The sequence below is a fragment of the Simochromis diagramma genome, unplaced genomic scaffold, assembly GCF_900408965.1.
Source record: "Simochromis diagramma unplaced genomic scaffold, fSimDia1.1 OVJJ01000685.1, whole genome shotgun sequence".
Lineage (NCBI taxonomy): Eukaryota > Metazoa > Chordata > Actinopteri > Cichliformes > Cichlidae > Simochromis > Simochromis diagramma.
This window is the reverse complement of record NW_024387477.1, coordinates 12,339,164-12,357,773: the sequence shown is the minus strand read 5'-3', so window position 1 is coordinate 12,357,773 and position 18,610 is coordinate 12,339,164. Positions and strand designations below refer to the sequence as shown.

General features: G+C 42.6%; 1 protein-coding gene across 2 annotated transcripts; it reads left to right on the top strand.

Annotated features, from left to right (window-relative positions):
• The first annotated feature begins 92 nt into the window (after window positions 1-92).
• Window positions 93-16,570, top strand: clcf1 (cardiotrophin-like cytokine factor 1). 2 transcript variants are annotated; one of them, XM_040015817.1, is made up of 4 exons: window positions 93-762; window positions 4,175-4,298; window positions 9,488-9,639; window positions 12,646-16,570. In XM_040015817.1, exons 3-4 carry the CDS (start codon window positions 9,523-9,525, stop codon window positions 13,987-13,989), a joined length of 1,461 nt encoding a protein of 486 aa, XP_039871751.1. In that variant the 5' UTR covers window positions 93-762; window positions 4,175-4,298; window positions 9,488-9,522; the 3' UTR covers window positions 13,990-16,570. The 2 variants fall into 2 exon arrangements, with proteins under 2 accessions (XP_039871751.1, XP_039871750.1); XM_040015816.1 differs by lacking the exon at window positions 4,175-4,298 and having other exon boundaries at window positions 94-762.
• Window positions 16,571-18,610: the final 2,040 nt, after the last annotated feature.

Genomic DNA, 18,610 nt, shown 5'->3' with positions numbered 1-18,610 from the left:
TTACTCCAAGTGGAAGCGTAAATGCTTAGTTAAATGAATAATGATAATTATTATTGTAATAAAAGGGAAAAAGAGAGAGAACATCTAATTCGTTCCGTATTTCCCGGACGATTTGAAGGTCACGCTGGCCTCAGCTGAACGGATCAAATCGGACTCGCACCTTGTTAAAAGGAAGCAGATTTAAGATCAAACGGCCGCGCTTACATCGGGTTCCCGAGGATGACGAGAGGAGAGAGAGGAAGAAATGAGTTGTGACAAGTCTCGTGGTTCAGCGGCTCTGTCAAGTTGAGCCGTGATGCGTCAACCCGGTGAATCACCACCATTTACTGAAGAGGAGGAGGCGGATAACGAAAGAAGAAGAAGGAGAAGAAGAGACAGGGATGTGAAGGAGGGGAGGAAATAAGTGGAAAGGGTAGAAAAAGAGGAGGAGGAGGAGGTACAAAAAGGCTCCGCCGTCATTCAGTCTGTCGCACAGACCACACGCACCATAGTCAGCGGATCGTTAATATTTCAACTGAATGTAACAAATATTTCACTTTAAATGACTGGATCGGCATCACCTGTGTTTCACTTTATCTTCTCCTGAGCAGATTTTATTGAGCCGATTAGACGAAAAATAAGAAAAAGGTTTGCGGTTCTGTTTAATCTCCAAGAGGAGAGAGGAGATCATTATCGGGTTCTTTCTGCGCTTAGTGGATGAACTTCTGAGAGCGCACCGACGTGGATAAAAGGATTTGAGGAAAATGAGGAGATTCTGCGGAGGTAAGACCATGAATCTAAAACCTTTTATGGAGGGATGATGGGAAAAAGAAAAACTTTGTTGCCAGACAGAGTAAAATTACAGTGGAATTAAGTGGAATTTCCTTTTTTTTTTAAACATTTCTTTCTTTTACACTTAAACGTTTGCTTTATTATTTAATAATTTGTTTTGCCTTGCATCTTCAATCATGATTAAAAGTTGTGGCAAAAGCGCCGAGTTTGGATATTTTAGTGCGTAATCCCCGCAAATATGATCCTTTCCTGTGTAGCCTAAGGGTTTAACATGCGCACGTTTCTTCCACTTAAAACCAAACATCAAATTATCCCAAATATCAAAACAGTTTTTTTTTTATAATACTGGAAAGAAATCCCATAATTTTATTTTTTAATATTTATTTTTCTTGTTGTTATTTTAAATATAAAATGAATTTAAAGGTTGTTGTGAGTCATCTCTTCACATTTGGAAATTACTGGTGAAGGAGCACACGTGGGTTTAGTGGTCCATCATCCAATTCTCTGAGGGTTATCAGAAAAAAAAAAAACAAACACAGTAAAAAAAAAAAATGGGTGGAAATATGAATGGAGCGAAAATATAGGAAATGTAATTTTAGGGTAATTTGGTGTTAAATATCCATGTGAGAGGGATGGCAGGAAGAGAGAAGGAAAAAAAGAGCGAGAAAGGCTGAAAAATGTCTGTGAGAGAGCGAAAGATGGATGGGGAGGGGTCTTATTCACAGTAAAAGGGAAAAAAATGACTGGGGTTGAGGAGGTCAGATGCAGCTAAAGCTCCTGTCTAGTTAACTGTCACTGATATGACAAAGTACATGATTCACGTTAGTCACACACACACACACACACACACACACACACACACACACACACACACACACACACACACACACACACACTTTTCCCCTGGGACCACTGGTGCGGCTGCTGCTCCATGTCTAGGAGACGAAGGGAAAAGGAGAAGTGAAAGAAGAAGGAAAGATAAGCAGCTACTGAAGGATGGCCCATGACGAAATGATGCTCTGAGCAAAAAATATAAATAAGAAAAAAATCACCAGCTCTGCTGCTTTCTTCTTCCTCCTCTTCCTCTGTCATCCTCCCCTTTCGCTCTCTGTCCCATCTTGAGTCTCACGTCAGGTATAGTGTAACTTTAGAAGGACAATAAACAGAAAGCTGACTACAGAACAAACCGATACTTGGAGCAAATAAATACACAGAAAGCTCGGCTGTCTTTGTCTCACACACACACACACACACACACACACACACACACACACACACACACACACACACACACACACACACACACACACACACACACACACACTTTGAATTTATCTTGTCACAGATGCACAGATACACGCTTTTCCTCATCACTGTCTGACTTTTGCGTACACACACGCAGACAAAGACTTTTATTGCCCTGAGGCTTGAATTAGTGTCAGTGTGTTTCAGATAAAAGCTTTAGTATGTGCTGGACCCGTTAACTCCAAAATGCTGGTTAAAAAGGACAAAACAAAGTCAGGGTGAAAAGAAAGAGAGGTAGGGATAAATGGAGAGAGAGAAGAGGAGGTGGAAAACAGGATAAAGTGAGCCTTTCACATCTTTTTATTCGCTGCAGCGCCATCCCCAATTCTTCACGGTATACGTGAACGTCAGGAAGATGTGTGTGGAGGGGGAGAGAGACAGATAAAAGTAAATAGAGAAGGAGAGAGGGAGAAGGAGGAACTGGCGGTAGAGGGGTTAATGCAGTGCAGATTGACAGAAGTTAGCAGCACCCAGAGGGAAAGAGAGCGGAGAGAGCAGGGGGGGACTGATATAAAATGAGTCGGTCACGCTTTGAACAGTTACACATGCTGTTTACATTTTTCCCAAATTAACATGGCCCCTCGCTTCACAAAACTCTCCCTCACCGGCTCCCTCGTGCTCCCCTCCACCGACCCCTTTTCCTCTTCCTCCTCTTCTTTCCCTCCGTCTATCCTTCAAGGCTCCAAAATATCTTCCTCACTTCCAGATCAAGACTTTTTAAAAAAAAAAAAAATTGCAGTAAAACAAACAAACAAAAAAAATCTGTCTTTTATATCCTATTAAAGTAACCAATCGCCAAGTTTTAGTGTATGTGTAGCCAGTATTTTAAAGTTACAGCGGTTCTTTTAGGTTTTTGTCACATTGAGCGACTATTTAACAATGCGTCGTATAAGAGAAACGCATAAACACTTCAGCTGGAGTCAGTAATGCGCAAGGGAAGCCGAAGAATGCATATAACTGAGTAAAAGGTTCTTGACAAAGTGGCGTAAATTGGTGAATTTACACAGGCGCATACACACAGACACACAAACCCAGATGATACAAGAGTCAAACTGCTCAGAGCACAAGCGATAATGATAAGGACCCGTATTCCACCAGCACATGGGTGTTTCTTTAAAGAGAATCGGTGTATGAATCTAAAAGATAATATATAGGGACAGCTGTCGAATGGATAAATTAAAAGGTTGACCCTAAGCTGACCTTAAGGGTATAGAAAGTGTATAGAGGCACTTTCAGGAGGTCTGTTATCGACAGTTGTGCCTTTTAATCTGTTAGTTATCTTCCGAAAGACGAAGGTAAGGACTGTAAATCCCTTGTTTTGCCGCTATTATTTTCCCTCTCCTGTGAGATGATAAAAAGCGGTGAAGCTGAAGAATTTAAGAAGCTGGAAGTAGAGAATATTTAGCATTTTTTCCTTTGTATTCCCAATCCTTTTATACTCTTCAGTGCTACCTCGTATTTCGATAAACAGCTCCGTATTTCCCACCTCTGCTCTTCGGCTTTCCATCAAGGCCGTAGAGGAGCAGGGGAGTCTCGATTCGGCAGCGGATTCTCGTCTGATTCTGTTTACGGGGTGTTTTTCTAAGCAAAATCTGTGAGTTTGGGGATGGCAAGTGGTGGGGGTTCGAGGTAAATTAAAAACTGAAGGTCTGACAAAAAAAGAGGGAGGGAATGAGAGATGTTGATGGAGGGAACGAGTGGAGCCAATTAGTGAAAGGAAGAGAAGGGAAAGGTAATTAGGGATAGAAAGGAAGGAGACTTTAAAATGGAAGTTTGATGTTTCAGAGAGATTTAAGGAGAGAGTGGTGGAGATGAAGCGACAAAGAAATTGAAACCAAACATGGCGATAAAGCATGGAGCCACTGGAATCCAGTGATATAAAAAAAATAGGAGGGGGTAGATTGGCTTATAAGGAGAAGAGGGAGACAGACAATGAGGCGAGAAGCGCAGCCGAGCAGAAGATGTTAAGTTTACAACTTGCGAGAAATGGTTGCAAAGAGAGATTCTGGGCATGAACATGATTTTTATTGGATTTTTTTAATGTGTGTTTTCTTTTGCCTTTGTTTTGGGGGTCATTGATGTTGTTTGGCAACCCCAGAGTGTGTCCAGTGCCAAGAGGATCAATTTGAAATTCACCATGAACAAACTCCAGAGGAAGGAATCTCATGAGGGAAGGGATGGGAAAAGTTTGCACATGTGTGTGTGTGCATGACTATGAAAAGGTTTGTTTATATGTATTTCTCTGTATAACGCCTGTGCATGCACGGATCTACACTCCAGTGTGCAGTCTTTATACATGTGTGTGTGTTGAGTTAGTGAAGGAATGCACATTTGATTGAGTACAGACTGCACATAAATCTGGCCTTTAACTGTACACAGATAGACAAAACTGACCCCGACCCCAGAATGTCAACCTTCTGTCCATCTGGCCTGTGTCCCCCCCATCCTTTATATCAGTAAGGCGATGCATGGCTTTCCCCCTGGCATCCACTGGTGTGTTTATGTTTTTTTGTATATGCTGTGGCTGAGGACAAAATTGCCACCAGGTACAGTGCAGCCGAATAGTTTAAAACAATGGAAAAAGCAAACAGCTCTCTGATTTTTGGCTCGGATGCTTCCTTTCTGTCATCAGAGCCACATTGAGGCTCCAGCTCAGCCTCTGCCACGTTAGCTGGAAGACAACAAGCGTACAAGACAAGGCAGAGGATCCGTTTTTCATTTAGTGGCTCCAGGATGTGGATTTCAGTGAGCACATATCGATAATTTGTGAACTTGTTGATGTTGGCAGTGACGCCCACGCTCACAGTGTCTGATGAGGGCTGTAAGACTGAGCTGGAGCTTGAATTTGTTCTGCATTCATATAATGTCGGCAGGCTGGGATGGACAGGAAACGCTGGGGGCGGCTGCGGCTCAGGAGGTAGAGCCGGTCGTCCTAATAAGAAGGGAAAGAAGCGTTTCTTGGGAAAGACACCCATCCCCAATTTGATGCATCCATCTGTGTTTGAGCTCGACGAAGTGCTTAAAGTTAATAGAGTAAAGTGTATGAATGGGTGAATGTGGCTTTTAGTATAAGCGCGCATAGAAGAGGTCGGTAAGGCTAGAATAGCTTTTACTATTTGTTCCATTTTTGCAGTGTTATTTTATTATGTTTTTGTGGTGTTATTATTTGTAGTGCTGTCCTAACAAATGAAAACAGTATGATTTTAGTTTACTTTTGCTTAATTAATTCTATTAGTGTTCGTATTAGGATTATTTAGAAGTCCCTGCCAATGGAGGAATTACATCTAAGCAATTGTTCCCAGATGTTAGCGGACTATGTTGTTGTTGTTTTTTTGAGCTGTCAAAAGTTTCTGGTATCTCTGACTCAGAATCACAATCATTGGCTCACATGAATAGTATTTGCAGGGTCTGCTGCCTGGTCTGATCATGACGTGAGTCCGGTCATTTTAGCAAATATTGAACAGATTATATCGAGATATCTTTCTTAAAGTCTGGAGAGAAAAAAAGCATACTAAAAATCAGTCACGGAGCTGAAATATAACCTCAATATTCCAATCACGGATTGCAGCAAAGTGGAAAATATCTGGAAACATCAGTTATTTCTGTCCCTAGTGATGTTTGATATTGTCCTCTGGTGGAGTAGAGGAATTCTTCACAGCGACTAGATACAAATAATGTGTGACGAGTGAGGAAATTAGCATCCATCTCTGGATTTTGGTTCAGGAAAACGTGGCTTGGGTTTGCAAAAGGTTAAATCTTGTACTGTACACACAGCACTTATATGTATGTATGCACATGACAACATCCGATCCTATCCAATCAGCATTACACAGGAAATAATAAACATCATGAATCTAGAGCTGATTTACAACATCTTCCATGTACTTAGGTTTCATCTCTGTTTCAGACCTCTTTCAAGTGGTTAGAGCGATGGAGGGCAACCTTTTTTGGCACCCGAGTGAGTTTTTCCTGGACCAGACCGGAGAGATTTTCTTGCACATGGTTTTCCCACAATACCAAATTCTGTTTAAGTGCTTGTTTAAAACCTCAAATGGTGATGCATGCTGGGAAAGATGAAATACCAGTCCTCTCAGATGGAAGCGACACAACACCCACAAACACTGGGTCACTGGTTTACCAAAACAGCGTCTGGAGTGTAAAATGTCAAATGTCCTTTTATCCTTGAACACATCCTTGCGCCCTAACATTCAACTCTGAACCCTGACCCCGTGTTGGTGTTTAATTCTGAACTATCTGGAGCGCACAAGCTCTGCTGCCAGAACCTCACGTTCAGCTCTGCTCTGCAGATGGCAACCAGACTCCAGAGCGCCAGAACTGACTTTACACCGGCGAACAAACTGAAGATATAAAATATGATCTGTTGCAAATAAAGGAGCCCCCCCCCAACCCACCTCACCCCATGTGTGCATATGTGTAACTCTAATAGGTACACGTGTGTAGACTCACACAAACAACTGCGTGGAAGCAGGTCACGGTCGGCCGTTGTAGGGAACTCCTGTGTTGCTGTAATGCAATCCTCCCATGGAGAATGTTCTGGTTTCAACCCTGCCCTGCGGAGTGTGCTTCCACTGCCAGGTACACAGACACAGCCCCAAGCCTACAGGGCTCGCCTTGAAGTCAGGCTATATGCCGACTATACTGCCGTTACTCAATCTAATATTATATAACGACAACATGGCTTTCGGTTTGAGTTATCTGAGTTTACTTGTACAAAAGAGTGGTTGTTTTTAGCGGCAGCAGAGGCCGCTTTAAGACATGTCAGTGCTCAATCAAAACAACAAGAGCCTTTCACGTCTGGCAATCATCTCCAAGCATGTGGCTGCAGACAAAAGGAAACGGTTTGGAACAGTTTGGGTTGATTTTTGCCAAGAAGATTTTTCCTTCTTCATCCCAGACTCCTTTTTTCGGTACCTGTTTATTCCCTTTGAAAATGACCCCTCACTGCACACTGTGAGCCCTTGTTTTCTTCAAGCTTGTTTACTTCAAGAGTCAACGATGTTGTGTTGGTTTCGGGGTGTTTTGATGCTAATGGGGGATGTTCAGTGGGAGGAGCCAGCTGCTTGATGAGCTCCAAATGTTTAGCCGTTGCTGAAAGATGCTTAGTGCCTCTGACAGGTGACGAGGAGTGAGGAGGAGGCTTGGCTGAGAAGGGTTGCCCTGGATGACTAACTTCAAGGTGTGTGTGGGAGTTGCCATGGGCTCAGAAAATAGTCTGGGAAAATGCCTTGATGTAGTCGGCAACTTGGGGGTCAACGGGTAGGGGAAGAGTCACCTGGTGTGAAAGAGTCTTGTTTAATCAAGCAGTTAGGGCGTTGTTTGCTTAGATTTTGCCCTGTCACTCAAAGCATGACACGCATTTTTAATCCTGTTTTAATTTGCAACTGTCTGTCATCTGCTATTAAGTGAGGCTATAGTAGAAGCAGTTGCCATGTCACAGTGCTTTTTTAAAAATGAATCAAATGAAGTAACGTAATTAAACCTACTTGTTGCTGTATTCTAGTGGTTTGTTTTTGTTTCCGATTTTTGGGTGAGTCATAACTAATCACTTACTTAATATAGAGAGCTAAATCTCTTCCTCAGTGCAGTTATTTCTGGGACGCTTTTGCATATCACTCAGTTTCAACCCAACCCTGTGTGGGAGTGCATACTGATATGGCAAATATGGTGAGTCAGAGAAGGAAAAAAAGGTGTTGACTATTTAAAACCGAAATCATTTATTTATTTATTCTATTTTATTTATACCCAAGTGAACACTAGGGGTAAATGTTCTGCAGGGTGTTGAAGCAATTCCCTCAATTCTCAAGTCTCATATTAGTCCTGTGGGGCCCCCGTAGTGAAATATCAAAGGGAGAGAGAAAAGGGAAATTGAGGAGCAGGCAAGCTAATCAGGGTTAATTGTCTGCTGTTATTCCGACCTAAGGCATGCGAGAGATAAGATCGCTGAGAGGAGAAAATGAGGATAAAGGTATGACAGGGAAGATAGGAACGCTGGAGAAGAGTGTGACTAATCTAGAAGCAGAAAGGGATTGCACTGGTCAAACAACAGGAGGCTTGAGGTGTGTCTAACACAGAGGAGATTGAGCATAAGAGAGAAAGCGGACGCACACATGAACACACACACACACACATTGTGCAATGCATATTTCACACCTGTTGAGCAGCAGCACGGTTTGCCCATAATTACAAGCATGAATCACGGCCTGCCGTCCGGGTGTCAGGAGGATGGAGGGGGGGGAGAGGATGATGGAGAGCAGAAATGAAAAGAGGAAATGTTTGCAGGGCTCCAATGAAAGGCTGAAGCAGTGCTGAGAGAGTGAGTTAGCGAGCAAAGGAGAAAGTGTGAAAGTGTCCAGAGAGAGAGCGCATGGGACGAAGAGAAGTGGACGTACATGAAGTTCCTTAATGTTGAAAATCACCTTTCAGCTCCAATTTTCCAATTTTCTCAGTTTGAAACCAGAGACAGGGGCACTGAAAGGTTTCCGCTCTTACAAATACACTGCCGCCCCCTCTCTCTCTCTCTCTCTCTCTCTCTCTCTCTCACACACACACACACACACACACACACACACACACACACACACACACACACACACACACACACACACAATCATTGTATACACTCTCAGCAATGCGAATTTAATCCACATATATAATTACGGCTACAAACATTCTCACAAACACTCACACAGTAACATGAAACACCCACACAAACACTCTGAAACCTAAACAAGAAGTCCACAGCAAACATACAACCCATACAAACACATTAATGTTTGTGATTGTAAAGAAAGCCACATGCCTTTGTTTTCGGGGTTATCGGTCAGGAATGAACGCGTGTGTGCGAGAGTGTGTGCACGTTCAGGCGACTGCTGTCCTGACAGACTGCTGCATTGAACATAGGAGCCATTTGTCTGACTGTCTGAAGCTATTAAACAAGGTTTTATTTGAAGCCAGAGTAAACCTCCGACAGCCAGAAACCTCTAAAATTAGATTGGAAACGGAAAAAGCTTTATTGGCAGTGTCAGATGACTCTGACCTGGCAAAATGTAAACAGACAAGGCCATCGCCATAGAGACAAAGGAATAAACTGGAATATTGTAAAAAAAATTCCTATAAACAGTGTGATGCGACCGGAGAAAAGCTAGGAAACTGTTGCTGGAGGTGATTTTCTTTTTTTCTGTTTTTTTTTTTTTTTTTTTGCTTGTTGAGCTCCCTATCATCAAAATTCATTTAAAAACTCATCATCCAAGTTAAATAATGACAACACGTCTTAGAAAATAAATTTCACCTCTCTGTTTTTACGGCAGCGTGAGCTATTTAACGCTTGGACACCCAAGACGTGAATGTCATTAAAGACACATCTCACAGTGTTTTCTTTGTTTCTCCATAGTCGAGCACCAGCTCGTCTTGCTATTGGCCGCTGCCATGGCCACCGCCGGGGATGCTCTCCACAACCTGGCCAGCGAGAGGAGTTCGATACAGAGCACCTATGAGCTCACCAAGTACCTGGAGTATCAGCTGAAAGAGATCAAAGACGTATATGTGAGTAGTTTTGTGACATGTTCAGTCTTTTACCAAAATGTCTGCATCAGAGAGACAAAAAGTAAATCATTTTCAAATAGGAATGCATATGCATGAAATACACAGGAATAAATGAGAATGCTTAAGCAAAACAGCTCAAAACTCACAAATGCACTATTTATCATAAGAATGTATTTAACAGTGACGATGAATATGATCCTTCACAACAATGAAAACGATAGATAGTTAGTAAACATCTAACAGATAAAGAGCCACATATCTGTTATGGTTCCTTATGAAATTATGGTGAAATTACATGTCATCAAACAGGCACTTTAGCCATTTGCAGTAACTTGCTGGCAGTTAATGTTCATATTCACACTGTGGACGTTTGTGTAGTTAACAACTGAAACTACACACAATTTTTGGCCAGAAAGTCCAGAAAGTCCTCAATATGGACAAAAACACTGGGCCAACTACACATTACATCTACAGAAGCAACTCAGGCTATGGAAACTGATGCCATGAAGCACCAGGTGCACAATTTTTGTACTGATTTTAATGTCAGAGGAGATTCAGAGCTCTGCATTTATTTACTCAGCAGAGCTTTGGTGACTTTTACATGTGATCCGCCTCATCACTTGGCAATCCCCCTCTGTAACGTCACCTGTGGTAATGGGACTAAAAACACGTCAATTCAAAGATTAAGAGCTGTGGCTAAATGCTTTTGCCCACAGAGTGTATAAGGCAAGGACTAGTTCCCAAAGGGAAGCCTGATGGATGTTATATAGATAGCCACAGATGGCATTTCTCCACTTTCCCATGAATAAAGGAGTATTTCTTTTCTTATACTTGTAAACAAGTACAGCTCTTTGCAATAAATTAAACTGATTGACATTTAGCTGACATGTGGCTTTTTTGTAATATATTATAATGTCTTTCTCTCAGCAAAATAATTAATGAAGTAGCTTTTTCTTTTTACCAGTTTCTCCCTCGGGCGATTTTGCTAGCTGAGCTGCTCCCTGTGTGAATTAAATTTTTGGTTTGTAAACCACTTCAAAGTAACTTTCCCAACACTGCCAGGCCAAAGATAAGAAAAATAATAAACGTAACAGATAATGAGAACTGGGAACAGTAGCTTATTTTGAGTTTAGTTTTAAAATGGCTACAGTTGGGGTATATCTAAGCTCCGTGGGGAGCTGATTCCAGCTGTGGGCAGCAGGATGGCTAAAAGCCATTTCACCATGTTTGGTTTGAGTTGACCAATCCCTGCAGACTTGAGAGACCGTGCAGGCTTGTGCTCAGTAAACATATTTGTGATATTTTTTGGACAACACATTGGGACTTAAGGTGAATTCTATATTTAATTGACAAACAGTGCAAGGATACAAGAAACTGGAGTTATGTGTGATCTTGTTGGTGTATCTCTGTTACATTTTGAAGACTGTCTAACATATACTACAGCAGTACACCTGACAAGAAAACAGAGCATGAAGGAGCTTTAATGCATCTCCCTCCTTTTTATTGCCAAACATAATTACTTCTGTCTTCATGTAGTTGAAGGATGTTTTATTGCATTCGGTTGTTTACCTTCTCGTGGTACATTGGTACATGGCACGTTTGTGTGACTAGTCATATGGTGAGATTGAAGCAACCCTGTTGGACTCTATACATCATGGAGACCCCTTCATATTCATCAGTATTAATACTAACTCTATACCCTGCTTTTTAAATATGATCTTGACTAACTAAAGAACACTCCTGAAAGCACTTCCCACTACTTCTGTCTATATAGATGTAATTCCTGATGAACAGCATCAGATCCAAAAATAAGATCTAAGTAAAGTGATCTATCTAGGGTGTACCCCTCCTCTCGCCCTATGGTAGCTGGGACCAGCCCCCCCCCCCCCCCCCCAACCACCACCCTGACCCTGAAAAGCATCAGCAGAAGAGAATAGATGGATGTTATAGGCAGATAGTAGTGCAGGCGGATGTGGCTGAGGAGGCAGAACGGGTTTTCTACTCATTGGAGGCTTAGTGGTTCAATCCCCAATTTAATTCTGCATATTGAAGTACTCTTGAATTTGTAAAAACACTTCTTTACTTGTTTTCTGACTCCTGAATGCTGACAGGACTGCAGCTGAAAGTCAAAAACTGTCTTACATTATGTAGAAACACCTTAATTTAAGCAAGATGTTACTATAAAAAGGTTTGGGTATTTATATTAAACAATGAGGCAGTGATGCTGATAAGTCTATTAACTTGCATAGGGTGAATTTTACCAGCTTTCCTTTCTGGCTTTAAATGGGCTGCAATTATATCACACTTCTCCGACCCTAATGCGTGAAGCACTAGAGTGTATTAAGAACAGTTCTTTTTAATTCTACAGCGCTTTTAATATTATAGTTTTGTATTCATTGGTAGAATATGTCATTCTGCTGTAACTTTGTCTGTTTGTCACTGGACATGTGCCGCAGATGATGCCTCTCATATGCGAACAGGCTCATGAAGAACCATTTACCAGAAAACCTCCCACATTTGAAGAAACAAAACCAAAAAAAAAAAACCATGCTGGTTGTTTCTTTTGCATGTTACTTGCTGAGATCTGGGACTTTGTCAAGACAAGAAACAGAAACTGCTATTTCAGATCAGACAGGTTTTTACTCAAACCCTCCGGTTAGCCGAACTATTTGGAAACTAATTTGGAGGACAAAACAAAGCCAAACTGCAAAACAATTGTCAGTCATCACAGTTTAGTGGGTGACTTTCCCGCTCAGCCTTTATACAGTGTATTTGCATAAACTGTGCACTGTTTTTCTGTGTAGCACCATGGTATTCGCCTTCCTTTTAGTTAAAAAGGAGGCCCCCTAAAGCACTCAAATAGAGTGGCTCTTGACTTTTTTTCCTCACCCTGACAAGTTTAGCTTTATAGCAGTGAAGATATTGAAATTGTTATGATGAATGATTGCCCAATTTGTAATAAACTATAATAAATCTTCTCTTTTCCTCTTCTCATTTGTTCTCCAGCTGACCTATCTTGGCCCTCCATTTAATGACAAAGACTTCTCCCCTCCGCGGCCCAACAGCACAGCTCTGACACTGCCGAGTGCTGCCACTCGAGTGGACCAGTGGCACCGCCTGGAGAACAAAGCACGACTGGCCCAGAACCAAAAGGCCTACTCTGTCCTTCTAGGAGCTGTCAGGGAGCTGGCCCGCTCAACCCTCTGCCCCTCACTCAAGACCTCCCTCCTGCACTTCTGCATGGGTCTGGATGGACTTCTGGGTTCAATATCTGCACTGATGACCGCGCTCGGTGACACAAATCCTACACAAACTCCAAACATGAGAGGTAACGCTGGTGAGCTGCAGTATTTGCAGACGGGGACAGGAGGTGGCCGACCAGCTCCGCTCATGAGCCAGAACCTGTACAGATCGAGAGCCGGATCTAGATCGGTGTCTGGTCAGCGTAGTGGCCAAAGAAGAAGTGGGGCAAAGTTAGTCAGAGGAGTTAAGGAAGATGGTGTCACTAAGGAGCTGACAGAAAAAAGAAGAGGAAAAGAGACAAGGAGAGCAGAGGCAGCCAGAGGAAGGAGTAGCGGATCGAGGGAGAGGGCAAGGGGAGAAAGACGGAGAAGAGAGAAGAGGGAAGAGCCAGAGAGAGGAAATTGGGCAGCCAGTGCAAAAAACGCAGCAGGAAAGGAGGAAGAGGAGAGATGGGTGAGGAGGAGAAGGCTGTTAAGTATAGCTGAGGATGGAGAGGAACAGGAGAGGCAGTTCGAACCCGGGTTTGAAGTGTCATATGTGGACACAAAAGGCTTGGGCTCTCTTCAACAACAAACAGAAAACCAACAAGGAACCAACGACCATCAATACAGCTACAATCTGAACGCACATCATCCAGACACACTCAGAGCGGAGGATGGATTCATTCTAGAGGGGAGCAGAGGGTCAGAGGAAGAGGAGGACAAGCAAGCATACGCAGATGCTACCTCCTCTTCCTCCAGTGGATATCTGAAGCAGCGTCGGTCTCCTCGCTCCCTCCTCTCCCCGACTCTCGAACCTCCTCTGTCCACACTCTCCCTCCTCTACCAATTCGGAGCAGGCAAGGAGCACACCCTCCTCCCCCAGCCTGTCCCTCTATCTTTACAAAGGGGCACCTCCCTACTCTCGCCTCCCTTGAATCCGCTCTTCACCTCCTCCTACACCTCCGCTTCCTCTTCCTCCCCCTCATCTTCCCTGCTGCCGGCACGGACGACAATGAACGACTTTACCAGGAAGGTGGAGGGTTTCTGGATACTGCGAGAGCTTCAGAGCTGGCTGTGGCGATCGGCGAAGGACTTTAACTGCCTCAAGAAGAAGCTCCGAGGCTGAGGCACCGATAAGACTTACACGCACGCTCACAAACACACACAGACACACAAAAGTGCAGTATATCGGCAATTATTTGCACAAAATCTGAGTGGAATCAAACCGACGGATTTAACAGACAAAAGCACATAAACACATGCATTCATACCGTACTGGAATAAGTGAATGAAGGACTGTTTGGCAGGTCACCAGAAGTGCTAATGGAATATAAGACACACAAAGCCAACACATTACCAGCACTGTCACCCGCCTAATGCACATAGCTGCTCATTGAGCGAGACACACTGAGGCTGGGCTGAGTTACCGGACTTCACGGCTCATAGATCAACAGAAATACCACTGTAGGTGGTTAGACACACACATGCAGACGAGGGCAGACTGAGTGACAGGCGGTGAGACAGACAGTGCCTCCATTGAGTGAAAACTGATTCAGTGACCCCCAGATGTGTGAATCAGCAAACATTCATTTTCTCTAAAGGAAGAAGGGAAAAATTCTGAATGGGCAAAAGACAAAAGGGAAGGAAAAATGGCCGGAGGGATGATGGGGGCGCAGAGGAGGAGAGAAAGAGGCAGAAAAGGAGAGGAAGCTGAGTCAGTGGGATGACTCTGGAAATAACCAGCAGAGCGGTACTGCTGCGTAATCACAAGTCAACCGGTCAGTTACAGTAACCCTACAAGAGCGCTACACATACTGCCCGGACACATACGCACACACACGCTAATTATTGTGGTGTTTCCTGCCTTAACACACCATTCACTTTTATCCCGTCAATTCAGCTCTTCACATATTTCACTTCACAGCAAGAGATGTTAATAACATTTGAGACAAAGCAAAGAAATACTTCCACACTACACTGCAGTGGAAAATATACTGTGTTGCTTCCTTACAGGAAGCTTGATGAGAACATCTAAACCACTGTCAGATTTGTACAATAATATGATTCTAGAGCCAGCCTTCAGTCAGCTTTCTTAAGCATAAAAACAGGGTAAAGAAATCTACTAACCTGCAACTCTAAGGCTCACATTTGAATACACATTTTTAATGTCTATTTTTTTAAGCCCAGGTAAATATGTAAAATCACCAAGTTGCAAACCAGCAAAGCCTACAGGTGGTCTCAAAGTCTTGAATAAAATGTTGCATAACTTCAGCATCCATGTAATGCCACAAATTGTAATTTGTATATGTATTTTATATCAAACGAGACTTAATTTAGTGTCAACATTTTGTCCCTGTTCTCAACTTTCATTTATGCTTCTAATGTCTTGTGCCATAGCTATAGCAACTGATTGTGCTTTCTCAAACGCAAACAGAAAAAGACTTAAAAGTGGACCCATTATGCTTGTCTTTATTTTATTTTATTTATTTTCATACATGGATGTCTGTGCAAAAGTCTTGCACCACCCCTTACTTCTTTATATTTTGCTTCCAAGAACGCAGCTTTTGTGATTTTTATAGTGGTCTCAAGCTTCCTGGCTTTTTAAAGGTCTTTCAGATTTTTCCTTTGCGCAATTGGAGGAAGCTGAAGAAGTGGAGGATAAAAAAGAAGTGGTGGAAAGGCTAAAAACTAGAAGATAAACAGTCATGCCCTTAAGAAATAGATGAAATGAAGCAAAGACCCGACACAGGACCTGAGGGCTGCATCTAAAAAAAACACAACGTGAAACACTATCATGGATTGGCCTCCTCAGAGTCTAGACCTCAACAATCCTGAAACAGCGTGGGATCATCTCGACAGAGAATAGAACAAAAGTCAATCATGAATGTCCTTCAAGAAGCCTGGAGAACTATTCCTAAAGACAACTTAAAGAAATGACAAGAAAGCTTGTCAACAGAGTTCAGGCTGTGTTGAAAATCAAGGGCTGTCACACCAAACTAGAAAAGTATATAAAGAAATGAGGGGCGGCTCAAAACCTTTGCACATTACTGTCCAGTTTTAGACATTTTTTTTCCTGTGATGTCATTGACGGCAGATATTCCTGTTCTGGTCAAACCTTCCATTTGCAAAAGGCATCCAATCAGAAGAAAATGGGCTTAAAGAAGAAAGGAGCTAAAACAGCTGGCTTCAAACTGCAGAGTCCAAATAAAATATGTACTTTTAAATGAGCATAATAGGTCCACTTTTTGGGTATCTGAGCTACAGATACAGGATTTTTTTTTTCAGAACTGGAGATATGGGCTTGGTTGTGTTTTTGCTACAGATTTCTGGTGACTGATTGTAGTGACAACATCGTGAAGCAAGTTGGAAAACTGCTCTGTAATCTCATTTTCAGTGCCAAAATGCTGAACTTTTTTTCCCCTTAAACTTACTTTACATTCCTAAATACCAAAAAAGCAGACGTGGAGGTTAACAGATGGCTTTTGAATAAATGTTATGTGTTTGCAATGTGCCTTAGATGATATGGCTAAAGGTTATGGATCATATCTATACTATTTATTGAACAAGATGTTTATTTATTTTTCTCCAGTGTGAAAATACTGTGTTGTAACTTGAGAGAGAATAAATACTAGCTTTTGTACAGAGCGCGGTGTTATTGGTCATTTGGGAGCCCGTTGGGAGAAGAGAATAAAGAAATGCATATGGGATTTTTGTTTGCAATGGTTTCAGTTTTATAGGGATGGTTTCGGGTGATTGGCACAAGGGGAGAGGAGTTTGGGGTCAGGGCGTTCCCTGAAAAACAAAGGCCGGCTCACATTCGTCGCAAAAAAAAGAAGAAGGAAGGAGTGAGAGAGGCAATGTATGAGAGTTTTTATTTGTCTGTCCGGGTGAAAATTTACGATCGTTTCCCGTTTTGCTTTCATCTCTCTCTTCCCACCTCCTTCTTTGATTTTTCCTTCTCATTACACTATCTCACGAAGCTCGTCTTCCCTCCAGAACAGCCCCTGACCTACGACACTGACTGATTTACATGAGCACAGGTACAAACACTACCCATAATCCAACCAGGGTCTCTTGTTGTGTCTGTGTATGCCCCGTCTCTGTCACCAACTTTGCCTCTTATGTTTTTTTGGTTTGTTTTGTTTTTTGCATGGCCATTGTCTGCTGCCCACAGTCTTTCAGCCTTTTATTGCTTCTTCACCTGTTATCTTCTTTTTTTGTCTTTCTTGTTTGGCCTTATTGCTCTCAACTGCACTTTTTCTTTTCCCATGTATTTTGCTGTTCTGTGCCTCCCCTCAGGCCAGATATTAAAGGATCAATGAGAATCTCCCTTCCATCACCTCCAAGGTACACACCTGCACGTAACCGCACACTCCCCTCCCTGACACACACACATGCACGCACACAGTCACAAACACCCAAACGTGGACGAAAGTGCTGGCAAACAAGCGCACGCATGAGCCTCAAATCCAGAATTAGCTCACTAGGAAGTGACTTATATGGGAGGCTTACTGTGTCAACGCTGATGCATCATCGTCACGCACGCACTAAGAACTCTCGCTAAGAGCTGTAAAGGGTTAAAAGGCATGACACATATGTGTACACACACACATAAACACAAGGCGCCGTGTGTTTTTTTACAGTCAGTAAGCAGTGACCGAGCGGCTGCCAGCAGTCGACAAAGGCAGCTTTGTGGGGCCTATAAGTGTGTGCGTTTATCTGTGTGTGTGTGTGTGTGTGTGCCCCTGTGTGGGCTTGCAAGTGCAGCACGTGTGTGAATCATTATCTCTATGTGTCAGAACTTCGCTGGAATGAGGCTTGTCATGCATAGCTATCTAACAGCCATCACTCACTATCGTCTCTCTCTTTCTCTTTTCGCCGCTCTCTGCCTGTCAGCGATGCAGAGACAAATTGCTGTAACTAATACATAACAGGATAGCCGAGCCCTGTTAGTATGACTCAGTTGGCAGGTCCTTCAACGTGAACAGATACTGAGTGACAAGGCATCGACATTATTGGCTTGTTTCATCTATCAGGCAGTTACTGCTCACACAGGCCTGTCTGTGTGACTGACAGAGCTGTGATCTAATACAGTGGAGGAGCTCAATTTTGGGCCATCTTGTTGAAGAAGAAGTTGTTTTTATTTCCTCTTGGAGAGCTCTCCTTTTCTTTTCTTTTCGTTTGGTTTTCTGGTTTCATTGCTCCCTTTACTCCTTTGCACTCCAAGGAAAACCAAGCTTTTCCTCTCCTTTATCTCCGTTTTGAGTTCAAACGCCCCTGGTGGCTCGTATTTTTTTTTTCCAGCCATTTACCATTTAGAGGGATTATCCGTGTATATAAGTTTGGAAATATCAATATCAATTTTCTCCCTCAAAGAATAGCAGGGTAATAGTAAAAGTCAAAACTCAAGCTTGTTTTGGCTCGGGGCCTTCATCAGGGTCACATGTTGACAAGCCAAGACACAATGATAGAGCAATAAAGTTGTTGGAGTTTTGACCTGTTAGAACATTTTTCACCGTCCTCTATAAAGTGGGTGAAGCTGTGCCAGATTCCACTTCTCTGTAATAGCACTTTTTAAGTTCATTTGAAATATAACTAAAGGTACGTAACAAAAAGATCAATGAACAACTGAGATCTGAAATATATGACAAAATGTGTAAGTCATATGAAGAATTTCAGTTATCCGACTGGGTGGGAACTTAAGGGCAGGGGTGTGAAATTCATTGTTGTTTTTGGGACACATGCAG